Raw genomic sequence first — 24,282 nt, 5'->3', positions numbered from 1 at the left:
TTTATTTTTCCTCTGTAGTCTCCTCTTAATAATATGAGCCCCAAAGTGAGGTCTGTGTGTAGATTTATGAAGTCAGTAAAAATGGGGAGGTCCCAGGTCCTCGTGCACACCAGGCACCCTGTAATCATGCAACAGCTTGCTGGGAAGGGGATATGGCTACCTCCGTGTTCCGAACATAACTAGGCCTGTTGGTGCTCATTAAATTCTTAATGTGGATGACAACACTGTAGCCGATGGAGGATTATAAATGCAGCTACCCCAGGTGCAAAATTACGGACCAGATTTTAAGCCCCCTATGGCTGAGCCTATGGATTTTCTATTAGAACTACCACATGAAGGGCGTATAAACCTCTTATTAACATCTCCAGCCTCTGTAGAGTAACTCTTTGGCCCCGGTGAGGCAGATAACATCTCCTCCTCCTTGGGCAGTGATCTTTAGAATAATCAGTAGTGAAGATGGTGCCTCAGAGGGCCAAATTAAAGCAAGGATGCTGGCATGCTGGCAGAAGTGGCAGAGGAAAAGTGTGTGTGTGTGTGTATATATATATATATATATATATATATATATTCATATACATACATATAAATTTATATGAAAGGGAAAAGAAAGGAGGAAAAAGAAGAAACACTTTCAGAAGAGACCAATTTAAAAATCAAGACCAATTAATGAAGAACTATATATGTATTAATCCAAGTGTTGTAGAAATGTATATTAACTAGCACAAAACAACAATATGGAGCTATCTAGTTATTTTTGTCAAATGCTAACTTCAATGAGGGCTAGAGGTTATTTAAAGCCTCACATCTCACTTTTGAAATATGGAATAAAAGAGTTGGTAAGATCTAACATGGGAAGGGGTGTCAATATTGCCCCTCATAATCTGAGAAAGCAACTGTGGTCCATACATTGTACAAATGTCCCCAGTTCTCCTAGCCCTATATCCCTGTCCTTTGCAATGTGATTCTCTTCAAATGGCAAAGCTTATGTCTCCACCCCTTGCATCATGGGTGGTCTTGTGACTGCTTTGTCTGCAGCAGAAGGACGGTGTGCCAGTTCTGAGATTAGTCCTAAGAGGCCACGTTGGACCAGCCAGCCCTAGCTGACCTACCAGCTGACCGCAGATACATGAGGGAGTCTACTGAGTATGGTCCAGACCAGCACAACTTTCCAACTATCCATGAATCCTGGAGAAATAATAAATAGTGGTTGCTTTGTGTCATTACATTGTAAGGAAATGTGTTGCACAGCAATAACTGCACAATCTTGCCCATCATTATGGTGAATAACTTCCCTCTCTAAATAAAGGATACTTTTTTACATTCCTTTTGTGGTCCTTGATTATAGCGCTTATTCTCATTTTTGCTATTCTCATGTGAGATATAGTTCTCAGCACCTCATACAATTATCACAATTAATAGATTTAAAAATCCAGATTTCTGATTAGGTGCTTTTCCTAAATGGGACATCTGGATCTAACCTCAGAGACATTAGTTTCTTGTCATTGACCCTCTGCATTAGAAAGGATAGTTTAAAGGAGCAGCAGCCATTACAGGAGAGCAGTGGGAAGATGAAAAGGGATCCAGCCAGGCACGGGCCACCTGGACCCAGATGGAAACTGTATGGCATCACGACAAATAGGCAGACTCTCTAGTAGCCTTGTTATCCTCAACTGGCACTCTGAACGGAAATCAACCTCAAAACTCAAGACAAAATGCGTTTAGAAAACTGGTTAGTATCTTTAAATCCTCATGGACAATTACCAACTGGGACATTGGTCCCAGGATACTACTCTATCAGTGAGCAAAGATAAACATCCTAACATTCTTCCTAAAAACCAAACTCTATTCACTCAGCAGACTGCTCTCAGGTAGAGAAATCTGAAAATAACTGAATGTCCAATCTATTATATATTTGAGTTCAAATGATAAAAGATACCATGTCATTTTAAACATGGGCTCTCCCAAAACACTGGTGATGACGACATATTGAAAAATCTACAACCTGGAAGAGATTGTAAAATAACATCAAGACAAAAAAATAAACATGCCCATTCCCTTGACTTACTGGTTTGGCCCAGGGGTAGCTTCCACATGAAACCTCCTTCTTGGAGACAGAGGTAACAGCTGGAGAGGTCACAGTCATTACCACTTAAACCCTGTCATATGCGCTTCCCCTGCCCAGCAACCCCCAAATACCAGCATCAGCAGTTGCAAAGAAACACAAAACTTAAAGGAGAATGAATTTCACACTTGAGGCAACAGGCAGCTTTACATTTGGATGTGACATTCAGAGCTATGTAAAAATACTACTTTGCATACAGAGTACTGCATGCTTTCCCTTGGAAACCAGTTCTTGTTTTGTGTGCCAGGACCAAGGGAAAACTGGCAACGCTGACTGGCAAAGTCTCTCTGTTAAGTTACAGAATTCCAAGGAGGAATATAATTTTCCCCAAAGCACTTTTTTTATGAAGAAAGAAAAGGAGTCACCAACCGGGTTGCTCAGTGGTTGAGCATCAACCTATGATCCAGGAGGTGACAGTTCTATTCCAGGTCAGGGCACACGTCCCGATTGTGGGCTCAATCCCCAGTGGGGGGTTGTATAGGAGGCAGCCAGTCAGTGATTCTCTCTCATGGATGCTTCTATCTCTTTCTCCCTCTCCCATCATCTCTGAACTAAATAAAAATATATTTAAAAAAAAGAGAGAAAGGAAAGGAGTCAGCCTTTGAGGCTGGGCTATAAGAACCCATGATGAGAGAAATAAACCCTTGGAAAGACAGAGAAACTAATTTTCCCAAATTGGTAGTGAAAATGACCACAGAGATTTGCAAAACCATGCTAACATAGCACCACTGCTCACCAGACTATCTTTATTTTTTTATTAAAACTAAAAGTTTTAAACAAAAAAACCACTAATAGTTCTTGGAAAGCAATATCTGGAATTTTAGAAAATTAATTGTCCTAATAAGAGTTACTAGTTATTTAGGATCTACCATAGGAAGACTCATGTAGCTATTTTTACATAGTCACCCTGATCTTCACAATAATCCATCTTCTAATCTGAAAGGAGGAAAATGAAAGGAAATGGATATATAATTCACCAGAGGTCATATTCAAAATGCATTAATGTAAATTTAAATAGTTTTGATTCAAACAATTTTATTGCTATTTTTTTCTTCTACATTTGTTATTCATTTTTTTGCTGCCTCTATAGACACATTTAAGTCAGAATTAGTTAAAAAACAAAACAGAGTCCTTTAGACCTTTCTTCTCTTTCCCTTTGCTTTTACCTGATACTTCTCAAAGTCCCCCAATTTTCCATTGAGATATCTATTTTTCATTCGTTTTCTTATTCCCAAACTAGAGGCCCAGTGCATGAAATTTGTGCACTGGGGGGGGGGGTCTCGCAGCCCGGCTTGCACCGTCTTGCAGTCCAGGAGCCCTTGGGGGGTGTCCAACTGCCATGAAGGTGGGGAGAGGCTCCCTCCACCACTGCTGCGCTCTCCAGCTATGAGCCCGGCTTCTGACTGAGCAGTGCTCCCCCTGTGGGAGCACACTGACCACCAGGGGACAGCTCCGACATTGAGCGTCTGCCCCCCGGTGGTCAGTGCACATCATAGCAACTGGTCATTCTGCCTTTTGGTCTATTTGCATATTAGCCTTTTATTATATAGGATTCTTGCTCAACTAAATTTCAAGGTTATGCTCCTTGACACCACCATGAGGATTTTAGACAGAGAAGACTTGTCATAAGTGGCCTACTTCTTATTGGTTCTCCAGTTAGCAAACTAAGCTACATAGGTTCAGGAGGTAATCGTCTTCCCTTGAAGATACCCTTCTGTATCAAATTTCTTTACCAGCATTCATTGTGCCATCTCCTTCTCATTTAGTTGTTGTCAATGACATGAGGTAATGTTTATGTCTATTTTTTTAAATAAATAAGAACTTAAGGTTGGTAAAGAGGACAGATTTTTAATACTATGCCTTCTTTTCAGAGCAGATGCATTTTAATTCAGATAACTAAAAGCCAGTCAAACTCTTTGACCTCAAAGCTGACATGTAATTAATCTTAAATAAGTTATTAGTACTCTTTGGAAAGTTTTAAAAGGCATTTCTAGGGACTAATACAATTATTAAAATGTGAAAAATTAGCCCTGAACAGATGAGTGAGATATTTTACTATCTTGTCAGGTGGATAATGTACTTGAATACTAAGTGAGTGGAAATGTGCCATTTTGCAAAGGGTGGCTTTTGCAAACATTTGCATTGCATTTGTAAAACCATTCTTCATCTAATGTATAGCCTTTTCCTTTGTTTTCAACCAGAATTGTCTTACTTTCTAATTGAGAAGATAAAAAAAAATGCATATAGAAATCCAAGATAGTGCAATATTAAAATAGTACATCAGATACTATAAAGACACATCATTGAAGATTGCTGTCAATAATACTTTAAGAGACTAAATATAACTTGAACTGGCTTCTTTACTATTTCCACAGTAGTGTAATACTTAACTGGAGATCTTTGTTTCCCTTAAATAATTTTCCAAGTTTGAACAAGACAATAGAGGTCAATGCTTTGTAGAGCATAAAATACTGAACAATTTTATCATGATGTGATCATTAGAGCTGTAAAACCGATTGCTGGATCACGTAGTTTAAATTATAGACATTCTCTACAGAAATGATCTATGTATGAACATGTTAGCACTCTCATATTGCATTCTCTTAAAGTTAAAATTTAGCAACACACAGTTGAAATATACAGTGGAGATCTGTCAGTTTCTATAGTATAATGAAACGTAATTTCCTGGTAATAGCTGACACACATTATCCTGGTGGGAATACATAGGCAATTTCAATGATATTACACAACTTCTTCCTCCAGATTTGAAAAGTTTTAGACTGAGCTTCCAAAACACATTAATTATGTGGAGACTCTCACAAAGGCAGACATCCAGGAAGCCTGATATCTTTGCTGCTGTGCTAAAGTGAGGCGCATTAAGTGGTCTGCAGGCTTCCTTCCCTTCCTTCTCTATTTTCAGACAATTGATTAATGATGGCACAAAACCACAGTGAGCTCCACAGCATCTTAAAATAGCAGGAGAATTTCCCCCCCCCCCCCCCCCGGTTTCTTGGGCCTGTCACTTTTATTACAGAAAAAAAGCAAATACACATATCTTAAACTCAGCATCACTATTGTCTCAGAAGCCAACAGGCAGACATCTATTCCAACTTGGAAATAACTATCATGATCAATCAGGCATTTAAAATCAAGCCACTTCAAACTGTTTGAAAATTAATACACATATTTCATTTGATTTTCCCTTCATAGTCTATCTCCTTTGGGACCCAGGAGATAGAAATTATTTGTAATACAGTCACAGACAGTTTCCTTCACTGTGTTCCTAGAAAATAGACTATGTTAGAAAGTTACAAGGTAATTATATATTGCTCTGGGTTTTGAAACTCTTCCTAATTTTAGAGATGCTAACGTGTCAAAAAACTGTGACTTAGAATACATAATATAAATATATGTATATGTGTGTATGTGGGAGGAAGGGAATAGGAGACAAGTTAAAACTTCACAGTAGAAAAATACAGTGAATGAAAAGGGTACTTCTCCAAATATCTCTCAGCACAACTATTTAATATATATTCTTTTAAAGTTAAATGTTGCAGGTATTTGGTTTTATTTCAACATTAATAACTCTCATGGATTCTGAATCATTCTTATCTTGATTACATTGGACCTGATCTAGACTGCGAGGGTTCAAGAATGAGTAAGATTCATCAACAGACAAATGGCATGGGTTGATGACCAGGAGGAACTGTGTATCTTGAAGAAGCAAAAAATAGTTTAAACATTCTCTGGACAGAGAAAGAAATGGGTTAATGATTTCGTTTCCTGTGTTGTCAAGTGATAGACTTTGCAGGTGTTATTTTTACTTCCCGACTTTCCATTCATTTTTTAATCTCAACCTGCATGTCATTTCCTTTCCATTGAATGAATATTTTTCAAAAATTACCAAGTTTTAAATCATATAGTCTTTGCTTATTCTTTATTTCTTTTCCTTTTAAAGCAGCAGCATATGAGACAGTGATTATCCTTTTCTTTCCCTTGAAAATCATCTTTCTCTGGAATTAAATATCTAAGACTATTTCCTTTTCACCTTTTCGGACCTTTCTGAAGCAGGAGTCACAAACACAGATCCCAGAGCCAGGCCAGTAACACACAGGTGAAAGCAGGTGGGGTCTCAGCAGGTGAAATTCCAAGGAGTAGGTCGGACCTTGACCTACTGGAAAGTGGCTGCCCTCCACCCCCAAGAGGTTTGAGCTCATTTATTCCAACATAGGAATATGGGCCCAGTATTTCTACATTTTCTGCTATTTTTAATATTGAATCACATATTTTAAAAGGAATTTGCCTGCTCTGCAAAACACATCTGCAAGTCAAATATAGCTCTAAGGCTACAGGTTTGTAACAGCTGCTCTGAGTAAATCTTGATCTCATTTACTGGTTTTCCTTTCTATATCCTCCTAATGCATGAAATTTAGCGAGTTTCTGCTCATAGTCTTCTGGGCTTTCCCCTTTTGTGCATCAGCAGTCATCTCATCCAACCCAACTCAATGTTGATGGGTCTCACATCTACACTACTGCATTTCCCTTGACTTCTTAGGATCTGATGTGGATTAATTATTAACCGGTTAATAATATGGATTAGCCATTAACTGGTTAAAATTGCAGATTAACTATTAACTGGCTAAAAATGCAGATTAATTATTAACCAGTTGATAATGCAAATTAACTATTAACCAGTTAGTAATACAGATTAAACATTAACCAATTAAAAATGCGAATTAAGTGTTAACCAGTTAATAATGCGGCTTAACATTAACTGGTTAATAATATGGATTAACCATTAACCGGTTGATAATGAGGATTTTTTAATCAAAGAAAACCCGATAATTTCAAGAGAAACATCAGAAGTGCTTTATTCAAAGTAATGTCCATCGCTAGCTACACATTTCCCACATCTTTCAGGTAATTTGTGGATACCATCCCAATAGAACCTTCCTTGTTTTGAGGCAGACCATTCAGAGAGAGACACAATATTCTACTTCTTCGTATGTTTTGAAGTGCTGCTCAGAAAGTGCGTGTGCCATTGGTCAGAACAAGTGGTAATCTGAAGGAGCAAAGTCTGATGAATACGGCGGGTGGGTTAATACTTCCCAGGCAAGATCTTTTAACGTGTCTTTAACCGGTTTTGAAGTGTGTGATGGTGCATTGTCATGAAGCAAAGTTACTTTGCCATGTCTTCTGGCACATTCTGGTCATTTTAAGATCAAAGCATGGTTCAAATTGATTACTTGTTGTCGGTACTAACAGTTTCACCTTCCTGATCCCACCAAATGCAGAGCATGGTCTTCTTTCCGAAGCGATTTGGCCTTGCAGTCGATGCTGATGGTTGACCTGGATCAACCCATGATTTTGTGCATTTGGGATTCTCAAAATAAACCCACTTTTCATCACCAGTCACAATTTGATGCCGGAAAGACTTTCTTTCATGCTGTTGAAGCAACATTTTACTGATGACTTTTCAGTTTCCCATTTGTCTTTTGTTCAGTTGTTGTGGCACCCATTTTCCTTCCTTTAAAATCTTTTCCATTGCTTGTAAAAGATCAGAAATTGTTTGCTGAGCAACGTTTAATCTTTCTGCAAGTTCTTTTTGAGTCTGACACGCATCTTCATCCAATAATGGTTGTGATTGTTGGTCTTCAACCTTTTGCAGTTGATCTGGATGTTCTTTGTCTTTCACATGGAAAGCATCACTTTTAAAGCATTTAAACCAACGTTCACAGGTATCTTGAGATGGAGCATGTTCACCATAAGCTTCCTGAAGTGTACGATAACTTTTTCTTCAAAATAAAGTAATGAATTAAAACTTCTCACAAATGGTCTTTTTCTGGCATGAAATTCAGCATTTTAAGCATAAAAATATCTATGATGTTAACACCTGCAGAAAATTTGACATATGAAGTTTTGAAGCTTGTTGTCAATACAACAAAATAGCATACATATCAAATCGCATGTGTTCAATAGATGTGTAACTCCATCTATTAAAAAAAATCCGCATTATTAACCGGCACACCTAGTTATATAAAACCCTAATATGCAAATAGAATGAAAGGCGGAACAACTGAACAACTGGTCACTATGACTTGTGCCAAACACCAGGGGGCGTGCACAGTACAGGGCAGGCATCGGCTGTGGTGGGATGATGGAGTAGCTAAGTGGGGGCGTCATACCAAGGCGGGCACCGGTCGCTGTCATCAGGGTAGCCCCTGGTGGTTAATGAAAATTCTTTGTTCCCACACATCACAGTTCCACTTTGTGCTTGCACTTGCTGCTGGCGCCCGGTGCCAGCCCTGATTGCTCGGCACCGTCAATGGGTGCGAGAGGCAGCTGCCAGCCCCAATCGTCCCTCAAGGCTTCTCCACCTCTCCCTGCTCCTGAGGGGCGATTGAGGCCAGCAGCTGCCTCTCGCACCTGCTGACAGCAACAGCCCTGCTCACACCTGCTGCTGGTGCCAGCCCCAATCACTCCATGTCATCAGTGGGTATGAGCAGGGGCAGTGCATGGGAGTAGCAGTGGCGGGAGCAGGGCTGCCGGCAGACAGGGGACCAGGGGCCGCGGCAGAAGGGGCTGGGCAGGGGCATGGAGGATGGGCCGAGACCTGCCCCCATGCCCACTGCAGCCTTGCAGCCCACAGTTCCTTTCAAGGTGCAGAAATTCATGCACTGGGATCCTAATAATGATATAATGATATCTGGATTCAGTCACATCAAAAAGTAATTTAGAAAAATAAAATGTTCTATTTGTCATACTGATCATTATCCTATATAATAAAGAGCTAATATGCAAATAGTCATTATGCCCTCACATGTAACGACTGATCAGCAGGACGCTGCATGTGCAGCAGATGTGTGCACATGCATGGTGAGGCCGGGGGATGTGAGTCTGTGAAGGGCCGACGTGCAGCTGTGAAGGGCCCAGGCTCAGGCTGGCAGTGGCAGCAGCAGTGGGGTAATGAGGGTGGCGCCTTCCCCTGATCCACCAGGTCACCTCCCGCAGAGGGAGGCCAGACTGTAGCTTAGGCCATGGGCTGAGGCAGAGGTGGTTGAGGCTATCAGGCTTGCAGGGGAGCAATTAAGGGGCAATCAGGCTTGCAGGAGAGCAATTAAGGGGTGATCAGGCTGGCAGGAGAGCAAGTTAGGGTCAATCAGGCTGGTAGGGGGACAAGGTAGGAGCAATCAGGCTGGCAGGGGGGCAAGGTAGGGGTGATCAGACCAGCAGGCAGAGGCAGTTAGGGGTGATCAGGCAGGCAGGCAGAGGGGTTAGGGGTGATCAGGCAGGCAGGCAGAGGGGTTAGGGACAATCAGGCAGGCAGGCAGGCGAGCGGTTAGGAGCCAACAGTCCCGCATTGCGAGAGGAATGTCTGACTGCCAGTTTAGGCCTGATCCCACAGGAATTGGGCCTAAACCAGCAGTCGGATGTCCCCCGAGGGGTCCCAGATTGGAGAGGGTGCAAGCTGGGCTGAGGGACCCCCCCCCCATGCACGAATTTTGTGCACTGGGCCTCTAATATTTAAATATTAAGGAATTACAAACCTAGCATCTGTCATCAGGCTCCATACAGTTGGACAGGCAGGTACAAATTTCAAAGCACAGTGGACCATGAGCCCAACGAGTAATGTACAAAGGATGTGTGTGTGTGTGTGTGTGTGTGTGTGTGTGTGTGGGTGTGTGTTTGTGTATGTGAAAGGTGTGTGCATTGGACAGTAGAACTTCTGGATGACTCACTTTGAAGGAATAATAATTTATTTTGCACTCTGCCAGATATTCAATTCAGGGCTCTGGAAGCAAGCAGCAAGAGCAATCGTGGATTGCTATAGGCAGCCAGCCAGCTATATTTACCAACATATAAAAAGAATTTTAAACACAGTTAAGTTTGGGAAGCCCTGTAAGAAAAAAACAGAGTAAGAGCACTCGGCATCTGCAGAATATAAACCAAGTTCTTCTGGTTGTTATTTATGTTAGATGATGAACAGGACTTACAATCACCTTCTGGTTTACAGCATTTGTCACTAGGCTCTGACCAGTTGGAAAGGCAGGTACACTGGCTAGTTGAGGTCCCATAGACAACTATCACTACTGATGTGGTATGGCAGGCAGCTTAGGCTGTGGAGGTAGGCTGGACAAGTTGCATACCCACAAAGAAAAAGCACCCTCCCTCTATCTTGAGATTGAGCATAGGCTGCTCTGGCACTTGACATTTCAACAATACCCTTGTCTGTATCAGTCACTGTTTTTGAAACCTACAAATATGAAGCCATAAAGAGACTGCCCTGAATTCAACTTTTTGACTATTCAGTTTTTTCCCCCCAATGGAATCTTAATTTTCTCTCTTTTCTTTAAATGTTATACCAGTTGGCTACAATATTTAATATTAACAACTATTATTTTTTTTATGAATATGTAGTGTTTGTATCAACTTTACTGATTATCTAGTCCTCAGTTACTAATTATCTATAAGTTACCCTGGATAAGTTACTCAATTCTCCCTAGATTCAGCTTCCTCATTTGTAAAATGGGGAAAACCCAACTTTATTAATTGTTCTGAGGATTCAGTGAGTGAAAAGGGGGAAACCACATTGCATGGTGAACACAGAATAGGCGCTCCATCACTTAGATCACATGACTGTTGGGTGATGTGTTATCACTGCACAGCATATGCCTACATTTACCATTTAGTGTTATGTAGCACAGATTGCATTACATATTATTATATAAATATGACATATTATATATTACCCACTTGAATCCCTTTCTTTTAGTAATAGAAAATAAGAGCCAGAGATATTTATTTACTTTTGTAAGGCAGTTCTGTTATATTTAAATAAAAAACTGCATACATTGAGGTGAGTACAGAAATACATATATCTAAAATCTTGTGAGAAATCTAAAGAATAATAAAACACCATCATTGTCTGATGTTCGTCTTCTAATCCTCTGAAAAGCTTCTTTTGAAAAGTGCTTTCAGAAATGGGATAGATACCAAAGAAGTTTTGCCACTGATCTCATCTTAACGGGCCTGACAATTCAACCCAGTTCGGTGTAGGCTACTGAATATTTTTCAGCACCATAAACTGAATTTTTCATGTCTTTTTTTTTTTTTTACTTGGTGGATTATTTCTATGAAACTTTAATCCCAAACTTCTTTACTAACTTGTTAAGAATGTTCTTTAATTGACTCTAGTATATCTTTAATGAGCGTCCTTTGTATATCAAGAGCTGGAGAATGAAAAAAACACGATAGCTTTAATCATGTACAAACAGACACTTATAATACACCATTATTGGAAAGAAGGGATTTAGTTTTTTTGTTAGTTTTCATATACTGAAAAATAAAAATCCTCGAAGAACTTTAACAGGCAATAAAAATGGAAGGAGAAAAAAAATGTATTAGTGGGAAGAGTAATGGACAATGGCACCACATTTTAAAAACACAGGGCGCTTGGAGGAATGACTAAAGTATGTGGGATATGTGTGAACATGGTCAAAGTGATGTTAGGAACAGAGAGATGATGGGCCCTTCGTACCTAAAACTTTATGGGATTCTGACTTCATCGCGGAAAGCATTAGTAGGTCATTGAGAGTTGTAAGGTGATATAACAGGATTAACTTCATTTTTAAAGATTTAGCTAAGACACTGTAGAAGATGAAAGAATACAGGAAAGATATTTATTTACTTTTGTAAGGCAGTTCTGTTATATTTAAATAAAAAACTGCATACATTGAGGTGAGTACAGAAATACATATATCTAAAATCTTGTGAGAAAGCTAAAGAATAATAAAACATCATCATTGTCTGATGTTCGTCTTCTAATCCTCTGAAAAGCTTCTTTTGAAAAGTGCTTTCAGAAATGGGATAGATACCAATGGGCTCCCTTCAATGGCTATGTGCTAAAAAAAAATGACAGCTAATTTGAATATGAACTGTTTGAAAACAGGAAGACAAATATCCTGAAGCCCAGATCCACACAACTCCTCAACTTAAAGCCTCTGTATCACTGCCGCGCGACTCCCTCTGTTTCCACAGGCGATGGGGAGATAAACTCATTGGCAATGACATCCCCATCAGTCCTCAACCATATCCCTATTTAAAAACTGAATTTGCACAAATAGTTCGTTGAAAGGCCTGTCGCCACTTCAGTGTTGCCTCCCTGTGGCACTGCTCTGTGGGAACTGACATTTGCTGATACTTCATCAGGCTGGACTGCCTGCTGAGAACCAGATTGGTAAGGGACAAGCATCTCACTGCTGGAAAGGATGGGAGATGTATTATTTAAATACATTTTATTTTACAGCAACTTTAAAAATCAGATCTAGGGTTGCTTCAGAGAGGGTAGAAGCATATTATTGCATCTCACCTCTTCATGTTGGGCGATGCTTAAGACTTTTAATTGTTCTTTTAGTGAGTTTTTTTTTATTTGTTTTATTTTACTTTGTTTTATATGTACTCACTTTTTTTCTGCCTTAGATAATGGCCTTATTTATTACAACGGTGTGCCATAAGGAAAATGCCATCCCTGGTTTGTGGCAGGTGTGCTACAGGTAGCTGGAACACAGTTTATAGGTTGCTTAAGGGAACAAATGGTTCCCCTAGATTTGAGTCAATACTCCAATTATATGAACTTGAGAGAAAAAAAGTGAGAAGGCTCTCTATAATAAAGCAATCTGACATTTCTTTTTAATCTGGAAGGAGTTGACCTAAACCAGGGGTCCTCAAACTTTTTAAACAGGGGCCAGTTCACTGTCCCTCAGACCGTTGGAGGGCCGGACTATAGTTTAAAAAAAAAACTAAGAACAAATTCCTATGCACACTGCACATATCTTATTTTGAAGTAAAAAAACAAAACAGTAACAAATACAATATTTGTATTTGCATGTGGCCCGCGGGCCATAGTTTGAGGACCCTGACCTAAACTATTAATTTTTGTTTTAAAAATACAATAGACTAAATAAATAGTGAAATTTTTGTTGGTTGGAACTAGTTATTTCTTGGGTAATTTAACTCAACCCATAAGGTCAAATTCATTATCTGTTTAGAAACAGCTAAGTAAAATGGACATCTAAAAACTAATTATTTCTTAGTATCAAAAGAGAAAGTGAAATTAAGAAATCAGAATGCAATATTTGCCAGCCAATGCAATATTTGTGAGCTGTTAGTAACAACTCCGGAAAGCCAATTGTTAAAATGTCAGGAATTTTAGTGAACCAGTGGACATCACATGGGTTCCTTGAAATCATCCTGATGGGAGTATTACGTGGTGGAAATTGGTAAATGCTACCAATGAGGGTTTTTCTATTTCAGAGACCCAGTTGTTTAACATTTACTAGCTTACCTCTACAGAAGGTTTACACCTGTGTTCAATGTGGTTTTGATATTTGACGATGGTTGATCATCATCATTTCCTTGTTATTCATCATTTCATGATGTTTGACCACATGATGTTGACAGCCTGAACTGTATTTGCAATTAGTATCTCCCTTCTAGTGTCTTCTCCCCCATCTCTCTCACTTCCTTTCCTCAGTAGTGGAGGGGCATATTTTGTAAATGCGCATAAAAATATGGCAGAATTCAGAGGAGTAATAACAAAATGACTGAAGGCTAGAAAATGGAACTTCTGAAGAGAGGGAAATGAGGTGTTCACAGAAAGCATTACAGGCACACCTTATTTTATTGCTCTTCGCTTTATGGTGCTTTGCAGATAATGTCTTATTTTGCAAACGGAAGGTTTGTGGCAATCCTACATCAAGCAAGTCAACGGGCACTATTTTCCAACAGGCTCTGATGATGCTTAGCATTTTTTTAGCAATAAAGTATGCACATTTTTTAGACATAATGCTATTGCACACTTAATAGACTGATATAGTTTAAACATAACTTCTATATACACTGGGAAACCAAAAATATTGTGTCTTGCTCTATTAAGAAATTTGCTTTATTGTGGTGGTCTGGAACTGAACCTGCGATATCACTAAGGTATACCTATGTGCTTTAAGGTGTTTTTTTTTTTGTTTGTTTGTTTCTAAGTTTTAGTGGTGCTGCCAAGCAATGCTCAATATTCATATCATGTAAACAGAAGAAAACCAACTTAAATGTGAAGAGCAACAAGCTCAGTTAGACGGAAGGAAAACCTCTTCCCTATTTGGGAACAGTTAAGCCCACCAGACACTCTTTTAAGAACAGATAATTATCTTACTTGGATATTTAGTCAATGATTGGTCCGAAGATGATTAATTTCCCCATCCCCAGGTTGTTAAAGAGGAAAATGTAAAGTAGTGAATATGGGGAAGACAAAAGTGTACAAAGGAGAAAAATATTCACCCATAGTCCAACCATATAGAGATGGCCAGTGTTAACAATTACGGTCCTGTCTGCTACAATTTTCCATTTTTACACATGAGTACATGTTTTACAAATTTGGATCATTCTTTATATACATCGTTTAATGTCAATTCTCCTGACATTACACATTCTTCCAAAACATGAATCTCAATGGCCTCAGAATAGTTTACTAATGTGTTATAGAATTATTTTTAATCATTCTGCTGGTGGATATTTAGGTTGCCATTATTTTGTATTTTATTATTATAAATAATGCTGGGATGAAGAAAAATTTATCTAATTTTTCAAACTACTTGGTAAAATGCCATATATAGAGAGTGAAACTGTCCTTGTCTGAGATGATACTTTCTTATTGAGGGTGTGAGAATAACTATGAAGCCATAGCTGCCGCCTTCCTCAATACTGATTAGGGAGTGTAAAAAAAATACAACCTATCATAATACAGAGTGTTTTCTGACAAAGTGAAATAAAACCCTTTTTAAAAAAGGAATTATTTTCTCCAAGTAATTGTATTTATAAATTTTTAAAAAATCAGAATTTATATAAAGCTAATATCTTTAGAAATAGCTTTTTGATCCTTCCTGCCTCTAAAACTTATTACCTTGTATAGTTTATAAGCATTTTTGCAGATCATTATGTTGAATAACTGGGTTTTAAAATTCTGTAAGCATCATAACAGGATATTTAGAGAAATGTATGCTTTTCTTAAAACACAAACCCCTTTTTAAATGCCATGCATTCTTTGGGGAGTATGCACAAAGCATTTTTAATAAGTCCTACCCTTTGGTTCCATTCATTTTACTAAATATATTAGTATAATGATTATATAATTTGTCTTTTCTGTTTATGTGTGTAAAATCAGATAATAGCACATAACACAAAAACTGAACTGGACTAGAAGGTGGGGAATATTTTTGCCTATTCTATTCAATACATTATCTCATATTAGGTTGCCAACAAAATTAAGACCCTACAATTGTCATAAAAAATCTCACAGCACTATCATGGTATACTCTGCTAGGGTTTAAAATCCTAGAATGGAAGAGAATTGTAACATAATTATTACATTAATTTTTTAAAGAATGAACAGTTTATCTCTTCACTAGTTTTTAAATAGTCTATTTATGTCACCATGACAATTGGAACAGTATAAACTTTGTCACTATCCGCTTAATAATTATTCCATTAAAGTTGAGTTAGACAGAAAATGTCACTTCACTGTGGAAATAGCAGGTAACTTCCTTTTGAATATGTAAATTCTTACCTTTAGGCTTTTTTTTTTTTTAAAGCAAACAAGTAGGTTAGGGCTAGCCAACTGCTGCAGCAGCACACTTTACACTGTTAGAAATGTTTGTCAACAGAGCCAGAATAACAGTCCCAAAGTAAAAACCACCTAGTTATATCCAGAAAAGTCTTCAGGCATGGACATTGTCCTTAGGGATAACAATGCATTCCCCAAATGGTCAGATGATGAACTAAGTGCTAAATACCATCCTGGTATTACATTTTATATTTACATTTAGGCTTCTGGTTTTACTTGCTTGCTGGTTTATAGAAAGTCCTAAGCACTGAAAGTTAATTCAAATCACCATTTTCACCTCCTAAAATCAAAGATCATCACAAACAACAGACTTATCCTAACCTTTATTAGACATATTTAAAACAGCAATGTAAAAATAATATTGTAATAACTATACATGGTGTCAGATGGGTATCAGACTTATAGGGGTGACCACTTTATAAGTTAAACTTGTACATCTGAAGCTAATGTAATATTGTATGTCAATTGTAATGGAAAAAAAAATTACAAAAGAAAATACCAATATTAGCATCCAGCCCACAGCTTTCCTGAAGCTCTCAAGTTACTCTGTCCCACTGTGGATAGAGTAGAGAAGGTAGGACAGGCAGGGGTAACAGAGGTAAGGTAAGAATCACAAGCAGAAAAGGAAGCAGCAGGGTAGTAGTTCTACTGGCTCCTTGAAACAAATTCATTTTATTTAATGACTTTTTATCAGTCTATAATTTCTTTCCACTCTGACAATAATTATAAATACAGACAGATTCTTTCATATATATATATACTAGAGGCCCAGTGCATGAATTCATGCATGGGTGGGGTCTGGCTGGCCCTGTCCCAGAATGGGGTGGGTGGGGGGGCCAATAGGGGTCAGTGGCCTGGGGAAGGGTGCATGGGTGGTTGGCTGGCTGGCCCTGCCCCTGATTGGGGTGGGGGGTTGATCTGGAGTGGGGCTGGCCAGGGGGAAGGGCCGCAGGAGGTTGGCCAGCCGGCCCCACCCACAGATAAAGCCACAGTGGGCGTCATAGCGACCGGTCATTCTGGTCATTCCTGTGTTCCCGTGGCTGGCTCTTTATATATATTGGTACTAGAGGCCTGGTGCATGAAATTTGTGCACTCAGGGGGCAGGGGGAGCCTCAGCCCAGCCTGCACCCTCTCGCAGTCCGGGAGCCCTCAGGGGATGTCCGACTGACGGCTTATGTCTGACTGATGCCTCTGGGAGGAGTGGGGCTAAGCCATCAGTCGGACATCCTTAGAGTTGTTGTGGAGGCAGGAGAGGCTCCTACCACCACCACTGCGCTTGCCAGCCATGAGCCCAGCTTCTGGCTGAGCGGTGCTCCCACTGTAGGAGTGCTCTGACCACCAAGGGGCAGCTCCTGCATTGAATGTCTGCCCCCTGGTGGTCAGTGCACATCATAGTGACCAGTCATTCCACCATTTGGTCAATTTGCATATTAGCCTTTTATTATATAGGACTAGAGGCCCGGTGCACAAAAATGTGTGCACTCGAGGGGAAGGGGGTGTCCCTCAGCCTGGCCTGTGCCCTCTCGCAGTCTGGGACCCCTCAGGAGATAACGCCCTGCTGGCTTAGGCCTGCTCCCGGGTGGCAGAGGGCAGGCCTAATCCCTAGGTGCAGCCCCTGGTTGGGCTCAGAGCAGGGCCAATTGGGGAGTTGGGGCGCCGCCCTCTGTCATGCACAGAGCAGGGTGGATTGGGAGGTTGTGATGCCACCCTCAGTCACGCTCAGCGTAGGGACGATTGGGGGGTTGGGGCACCATCCCCTGTCACACTCAAGGCAGGGTCAATGGGGAGGTTGTAGCGCCACCCCCTGTCACACACAGAGCAGGGCCCATCAGGGGGGTTGGGGCTCTGTACCCTGTCACGCACAGAGCAGGGCCAATCAGGGGGTTGGGGAGCTCCCCCGTCACGCACAGAGCAGGGCCGATCAGAGGGTTGAGGAGCTGCCCCCTGTCACTCACAGAGTAGGGCCAATAGGGGAGTTGGGGCACTGCCTCCTGTCACACACAGAGCAGGGCGGATCAGGGGGTTGGGACACCGCCCTCTATCACCCACAGAGCAGGGCCGATCAGGGGGTTGGGGCGCCACCACTGTCACACTCAGGGCAGGGCTGATGGGGAGGTTATGGCTCTACCCCATCACACACAGAGCAGGGCCTGTGGAGGGGGGGGGGAGTTGGGGCGCCGCACCCTGTCACACACAGAGTAGGGTCGATCCGGGGCTTGGGGCGCTGTACCCTGTCACACACAGAGCCGCAAGGCGATCAGGGGGTTGGGGAGCTCCCCCATATCAGGCACAGAGCAGGGATGATCAGGAGGTTCGGGAGCCTTCCCCTGTCATGAACAGAGCAGGGTGGATAGGGAGGTTGTGGCCCCACCCCCTGTCACACACAGAGCCGCAGGGCGATCAGGGGGTTTGGGCATTGCCCCCTGTCATGCTGATCCCGGTGCTAGGAGGCCTCGCGGCTCCGCTGTTCCTGGTGCTGGGAGGCATATTACCCTTTTACTATATAGGATGGAGGCCTGGTGCCCAGTTGGGGGCCGGCTGATTTGCCCTGAAGGGTGCCCTGGATCAGGTTGGGGGTCCCCACTGGGGTGCCTGGGCAGTCTGGGTGAGGGGCTGAGGGCTGAAGCTCCCAACTGCTCCTTTTTTTCTATTTTTTATTTTATTCTGGACCAGCTTTAGCTCTGGCTCCAGCTCTGAGGCTTCTGCTGCTGAAAGCAGGTATCTGGTGTGTTTGGGTTCTATAATCGAAACAATGTATAACTCCAGCTCTGAGATCCCAGCTCTCTGAAAGCAGGTTTCTGGGGTTTTGTTTAGCTTCTATATTTGTTACAATGTTTCAAACTGCAGGCTCAGAGGCCGGCAAGACAGGCGGGGAACGTTGGAGTCCTCCATCACTGAATCAAGCAAGCCTCATGTTAGTTTCAAGCTGCCTGGTTGCCAGCCGCCAGCCGCCATCTTGGCTGGCAGTTAATTTGCATATCGCCCTGATTAGCCAGTGGGAAGCGTAGCGGTTGTATGCTAATTACCATGTTTCTCTTTTATTAGATAGGACTAGAGGCCTGTTGCACGAAGAGATTCGTGCAACAGGCCTTCCTTTCCCCTGGCTGCTGGCACCAGTTTTCCTCCGGCACCCAGCACCCAGGCCTTCACTCTGGCTGGGCTCTAGCCAGAGCTGACCCCGCGGCCATGACGCTTTCGCTGCTCCGTGGGCCCCGGGGCTGTCAGGCTTCACTCCACCGCATGGAGCGTACGTATGCAAATTAACCACCATCTTTATTAGGTTAATTTGCATACTCTCCTGATTGGCTGGTTAGCATAGTGAATGTACGGTCAATTTACATGTTTGTCTATTATTAGGTAAGATGGATGGATAGATAGATAGATAGATAGATAGATAGATAGATAGATAGATTGATTGACTGATTGATTTCAGAGAGAAAGGGAAAGGGAGAGAGATAGAAACATAGATGAGAGAGAATCATTTATTGGCTGCATGCCCCTTACAGGGGAATCAAACCCGCAACCCAAGCAGGTGCCCTTGACCAGAATTAAACCTGGGACTCTTGAGTCCGAAGGCCAACGCTCTATCCACTGAGCCAAACCAGCTAGGGCTAACAGATTCTTTAGAGTGCCTCTCATCTCAGCATAACTCCAAATAGTGTGATAACTTGGTTGCAAAGATGGCAGCAACCCTATCTCCCAGCTAGCAGATCTTCTGCAATGCGATTTTACTACTACTCTGATCAGAGGTAGAATCTGGCCTTCTGATTTGTTTTAACCAATAGAATGTGGCAGAAATGATGATGTGTGGCTTCTGAAGCTAAGCTTCTGACACATTATGGTGTCCACTTTGACACTTTGGGGCACTCCTCCTTGGACTCTTGTTTTGAGATTGCCATGCTATGAGGAAGCCCAAGCTAACCTTATGGAAATGCTATATACGGGAAAGGCTAGGTCCCCTGACTGAGAAGGCCACTCAATCCCATTTCCCAGATAATTTACTAACTGGAAGTAACCACCAGTGACTCCAAGTAAGACCGGCAGGAGAAGCATCTCATCAACCCACAGGATCAAAAGAAATAATAAATCATAATTTTAAGCCACAAAATATTTGAATGGTTTGTTATGCAACAATAGATAATTGAAAGATGTGCCCTAACAAAACACCTCATAGATCAGTTAGAAAAAAAGCATTTATAAAGCTAACAACTTTATTGATTTGTTGGTTATCTTTTCTAGATTAATGACTTACGTGTGGTGCAGTCTTTTCCTGTGTAACCAGGAGGACAGTCACAATTTCCAGTTTTTTTGTTACATTGACCTCCATTCTCACAGGGTGCACAGGAGACCTCGCACTCTGGTCCCCAGAGTCCATCAGGGCAGGCTTGTAAAGTAAAAAGACAGAAAGAAAGGAGCTAAGACTTGTAATAAATCAAGATGGTCCCAGGTAAGTGAGTTGGAAAAGTGGTGTGTGTGTGCGCGCGCGTGTGTATGTGTGTGAGTGAGTGCATGTGTGTACCCCTGGGCTGCAAACAAAGGAACATTTGAGTAGCCTCCAAGGATTTCTAGCACTTCCAAAAATATTCCTTGAAGAAACCAACATGATGCTGTATCTGTCACGTTGGAAACACAGATACAGAGATTGTGTTTTTGCTGAAAATGTGGTTTTTCAGACAGTGACAATGGAAGCGATTTTGATATATGTCTTTGGAGGCAGTTGCACAGAACAAAACCTGAAAATGAGATGTAATTTGTAAAGGAAGCTTAGGAGGAGCGATGCTTGGGAAACTGTCCCCAAATGGTCGCCTGAATCCTTTCTCCTAGACTTTGCTTCTATTGTAAGCCAGAAGAACCACCCCAGGGACTTCTAATTTGTGTGTTTTATAGGAGCAAACAATGTACAAAGAGGAGAAAGTGCTGCTTTGTTGAATGCCTTTGAGCTGGAAAAAGAGGGCTGATGCTGCTGGGACCTCTGAGGGCTCGGACAGAGGCTTCAGCCTGCATCCTACCACCAAAACCACTGGAATTAGAAACCTGGTAGAAAGCATTCCTTTAACACGGAGACAATGGTGAAACTTTTCTAAACACATCACAATTGTGGGAAGTTACATCAGACCAAGTTAGCCTGTGAAGTATCTTCTTTCCTGGGCAGCATTTCACTGAATAACAGAATTATTAAATTTCCTGGGATGTTTAAACCATTTCTGGCTATTATCTTTTGATCACTTACTCTGTGCCGTGCACTTTACATACATTAGCTCACATTTGCATAAAAATTACTATATGACATGAGCAACTTTAGCTTCATTTTAAATAGGAAATTGAAGCTGGGAGAGGTTAAGTGACTTACTCTGGGCCAAACAGCTCAGAAAGAGCAAAGTCAGAATCGAACCCAGATCTTCTGGCTCTCGGCACTACAGCAAACTTAGGCTGCAAAACTAGCCGCTCAGCACCTGTCAAGTCAATTAATTGAGAGACACCAGAGTTCAAATTTGAAGTTCATTCAATGTGGAATGACTGTAACATAAGTCTGTCCTTATTATAATAATATAAGGGTCGAATAAGCCTCCATAGATGGACTCCAGGGTCGGCTGGGCAAAAGTCCTCCACATTCAGAGGTCTGCCTGCAGCTGGGGTCCAAAATGCCCCGGGCTACAAACTAATCAAAACAAAAACATCGGCTGCATTTTATTTCCCCTCTCTCTCATTTTTGCTCTTTCACAGATTCCTGTAGATACTGGCTCTTCTGCTCTTAAAAGTCATGACTGATGGGCTAAGTAAGACCTGGTGCTGATTGTGGAGAGCACTGTTCATTAGTGCCATTGAAACAATTTGCAGCCTTTAATTAACTATTCATCTGCAATCGAGACACAGGGATGGAGTCAAGATTTTTAAAGACATGTCTGACTCTAGGAGCACTTGAAAAAGAGAAAGAAAAACAGGCCTGATTTTCATCATGCCCACGGTTTGGAGAGCTCTTTTTGCCTTGATTTCAGCTGCCAATCATGGTGATCCCATTCACCCACTCCGGTCTGATTCATAATTTCATTTTGTGGTGAGACACAAATATCAGAATTGGACAAAGTTATCTGATTGAAAAATAATATGTTTTTGAGAGATTATGGTGACCTCTCTGTTTTGCTGATTTGCATATACTTTCAACTCATTTTTCTTCACAGTGGGAATCTCAGAAGCATGTTCCAATACAGTATATTCAGCAGCTGCTTTAAGAGAAAGTTATCGGAATAAATTAACTTTACCCAGGTGTGTGTGTAGATGGTATTGTCTCCTCATGCATTGCCTTCCAGGCCATGGATTCTCTGGTGGGGCTGTGAATAAGGGGCTGACTCTAGCCTTAAAAATCAGCTGAAGCAGAAGGAGGCTGAGACATTTGGCCTGGGACCCACTCTTACACCATGGAAAACACATTTGTGTAACATCAGGGTTCTGGCCCAAGTACTTTTCCCCATTGCTTAAAAAGTCACAGGCCAGCTCCCCAAATAGCCCTCGCTCCAGGAAACCTATATGGACATTGCTGCGTACACACTCCAGTTCCATAGCCACAGGATGATCTGGGAGACCTAGAGTACGTTCTCCCTTTCAGTCACCTCCAACAGGCCCTGCAACTCTCAGAAGGTGGTCATGAAAGGAGCACTGGTGATACACAAAGGCCAAAGACAGCTCCACACCCAGGGCCTGTTGCTATGAATGGACTATAAGGTGTGATTATCTCCTTTCAAACCTGATAGGGGCAGAAACAGAATATCGGGGGACAGCTATAATTGTAAGTAGTATTAATCATGCTCTGTTAACCGTGATTGTGTTGTTATGATTAAAGAAGGCACATTCTAACCTGGCTGGGAGTTGCACACAGGACCTGGGAGCTCACTTGGAAATGCAGCCCATCCTCCCCATCCTGGAGCTGTCTATTATCATGGAAAGATTAAAAACCTTGTTGTAGAAACCAGAGCACTCAGCCCTTTGCATATCCTCAGGCCTTTGCAACTATCCAGCCCACATTACCTATAAACTACCCATTTGCCATGCCCTTTTGCCTACTTCCCCATATAATCTTCATCTTTTTACCCAATATAAGCAGCTGGCTTATGGTGGGGGACAGAGCAGATTTTTGTGGATGACCTGCTACTCTCCCATACTGTCAGCATTATTGATTCAACACTGTCTCTTGTTGAATTGGCTCAAAGAGTGACAGGCAGCTCAGACCCTTGATTGACTGGTTATAAAACCACCAAATGTCCTCCAGATTTTAAAAAACATTGCTCTTTACCCAGCTGGCTTGGCTCAGTAGTTGAGCATCAACCTATAAGCCAGGAGGTCACTGTTCCATTCCCAGTCTAGGGCACATGCCTGGGTTGCAGGCTCAATCCCCAGTGGGGGGCGTGCAGGGGGCAGCTGATGGATGATTTGTTCTCATTATTGATGTTTCTATCTCCCACTTCCTTCTTCTCTGAAATCAAGAAAAATATATTAAAGTGGAAAAAAGATTGTTCTTGGATCATGACAAAGGCAAATAGTTCACCTTGCTGTTAGTTATGATCATTTCATTTGTTATATGTTCCATCTCACTGTGATAATTTCTCCTGAATAAAGCAGTACCAAGTGCTTAATGCAGAATACATGATACCATGAGAAAATATCTATAAAACATAAAATTAAAGATTCATTTTATGTATTCAGTTCAAAGCACACTTATTGACCAAGTCCTGGATGTCAGGATTGTTCTAGGAGTTTGGGGACATTTTGTTGAACAAAAGGAACAGCTACCTTTCTCCTGTAGTGATTAGCTTCTAGCAGGCAAGACAGGCAAAAAATATTAGACATAATAATAATTATAGGATATGTTATGTTTAAAGATAAAAAGCACTTGGGAAAAAATAATAAGAGTTCAAAAAGACATACAAGTTGTAATTTTAAGGAGGGTGGTACTGAGGAGGTTCAGTGAAAAGGTGGCCTAAGGCTTGGTGATAAAGTGGAAGAACCCTACAGATACCCAGGGAGAAGATGTCCATGAGACCACAGTGGAGACAGCCACTTCTACAACATGGAATACCCTTTTCCAAATTTTCTATGCACTGACACACTAATATCAACATATGTTACTGATAATTGGAATTAGGATGTACATAAACTTTGATATTTCTATATTTATTTTAAAAAAAACTATGTAATACTTAGAAATATGCAAAAATACCACACTGATAACTAGATTTAAATGTTCCAACATGTTTCTGTGGTTAGAATTTTGAGGTGAATTTGTTTGAATGATCTGTCTTTAGATATAAAGAGAATTATTTTTTTTACTCTGAAAGTTAGCAGTGCCCTCGGTTGATTTGTTCACCTCAAAGAAGTGACTGACCAGCTTTAATCTTCTTATGACAAGGTTCTCTGCAATGTGATCTTTCTTCCCTTCCTTGCCCAAGCTCCTAAGGGGACAGCTAAAGCAGAGGCTGAGATGGCAAGGTTAAAT

At 41.2% G+C, this 24,282-nt stretch overlaps 1 protein-coding gene across 1 annotated transcript in view; it reads right to left on the bottom strand.

Annotated features, from left to right (window-relative positions):
* Positions 1–24,282, bottom strand: part of LOC308515321 (uncharacterized protein) — a gene marked incomplete at its 5' end in the record, with an annotated part of 608,185 nt that overhangs the window by 71,258 nt on the left and 512,645 nt on the right. Inside the window, one exon of the mRNA XM_081085959.1 lies at positions 20,047–20,178. Within this exon, the coding sequence (XP_080942085.1) occupies positions 20,047–20,178 (132 nt within the window). The remainder of the gene's footprint in view (positions 1–20,046; positions 20,179–24,282) is intronic.

The sequence above is a fragment of the Myotis nattereri genome, assembly GCF_964212035.1.
Source record: "Myotis nattereri genome assembly, chromosome: 3".
Classification (NCBI taxonomy): Eukaryota; Metazoa; Chordata; class Mammalia; order Chiroptera; family Vespertilionidae; genus Myotis; species Myotis nattereri.
The sequence above is the reverse complement of the archived record's forward strand: the minus strand, read 5'-3'. Positions and strand labels throughout refer to the sequence as shown.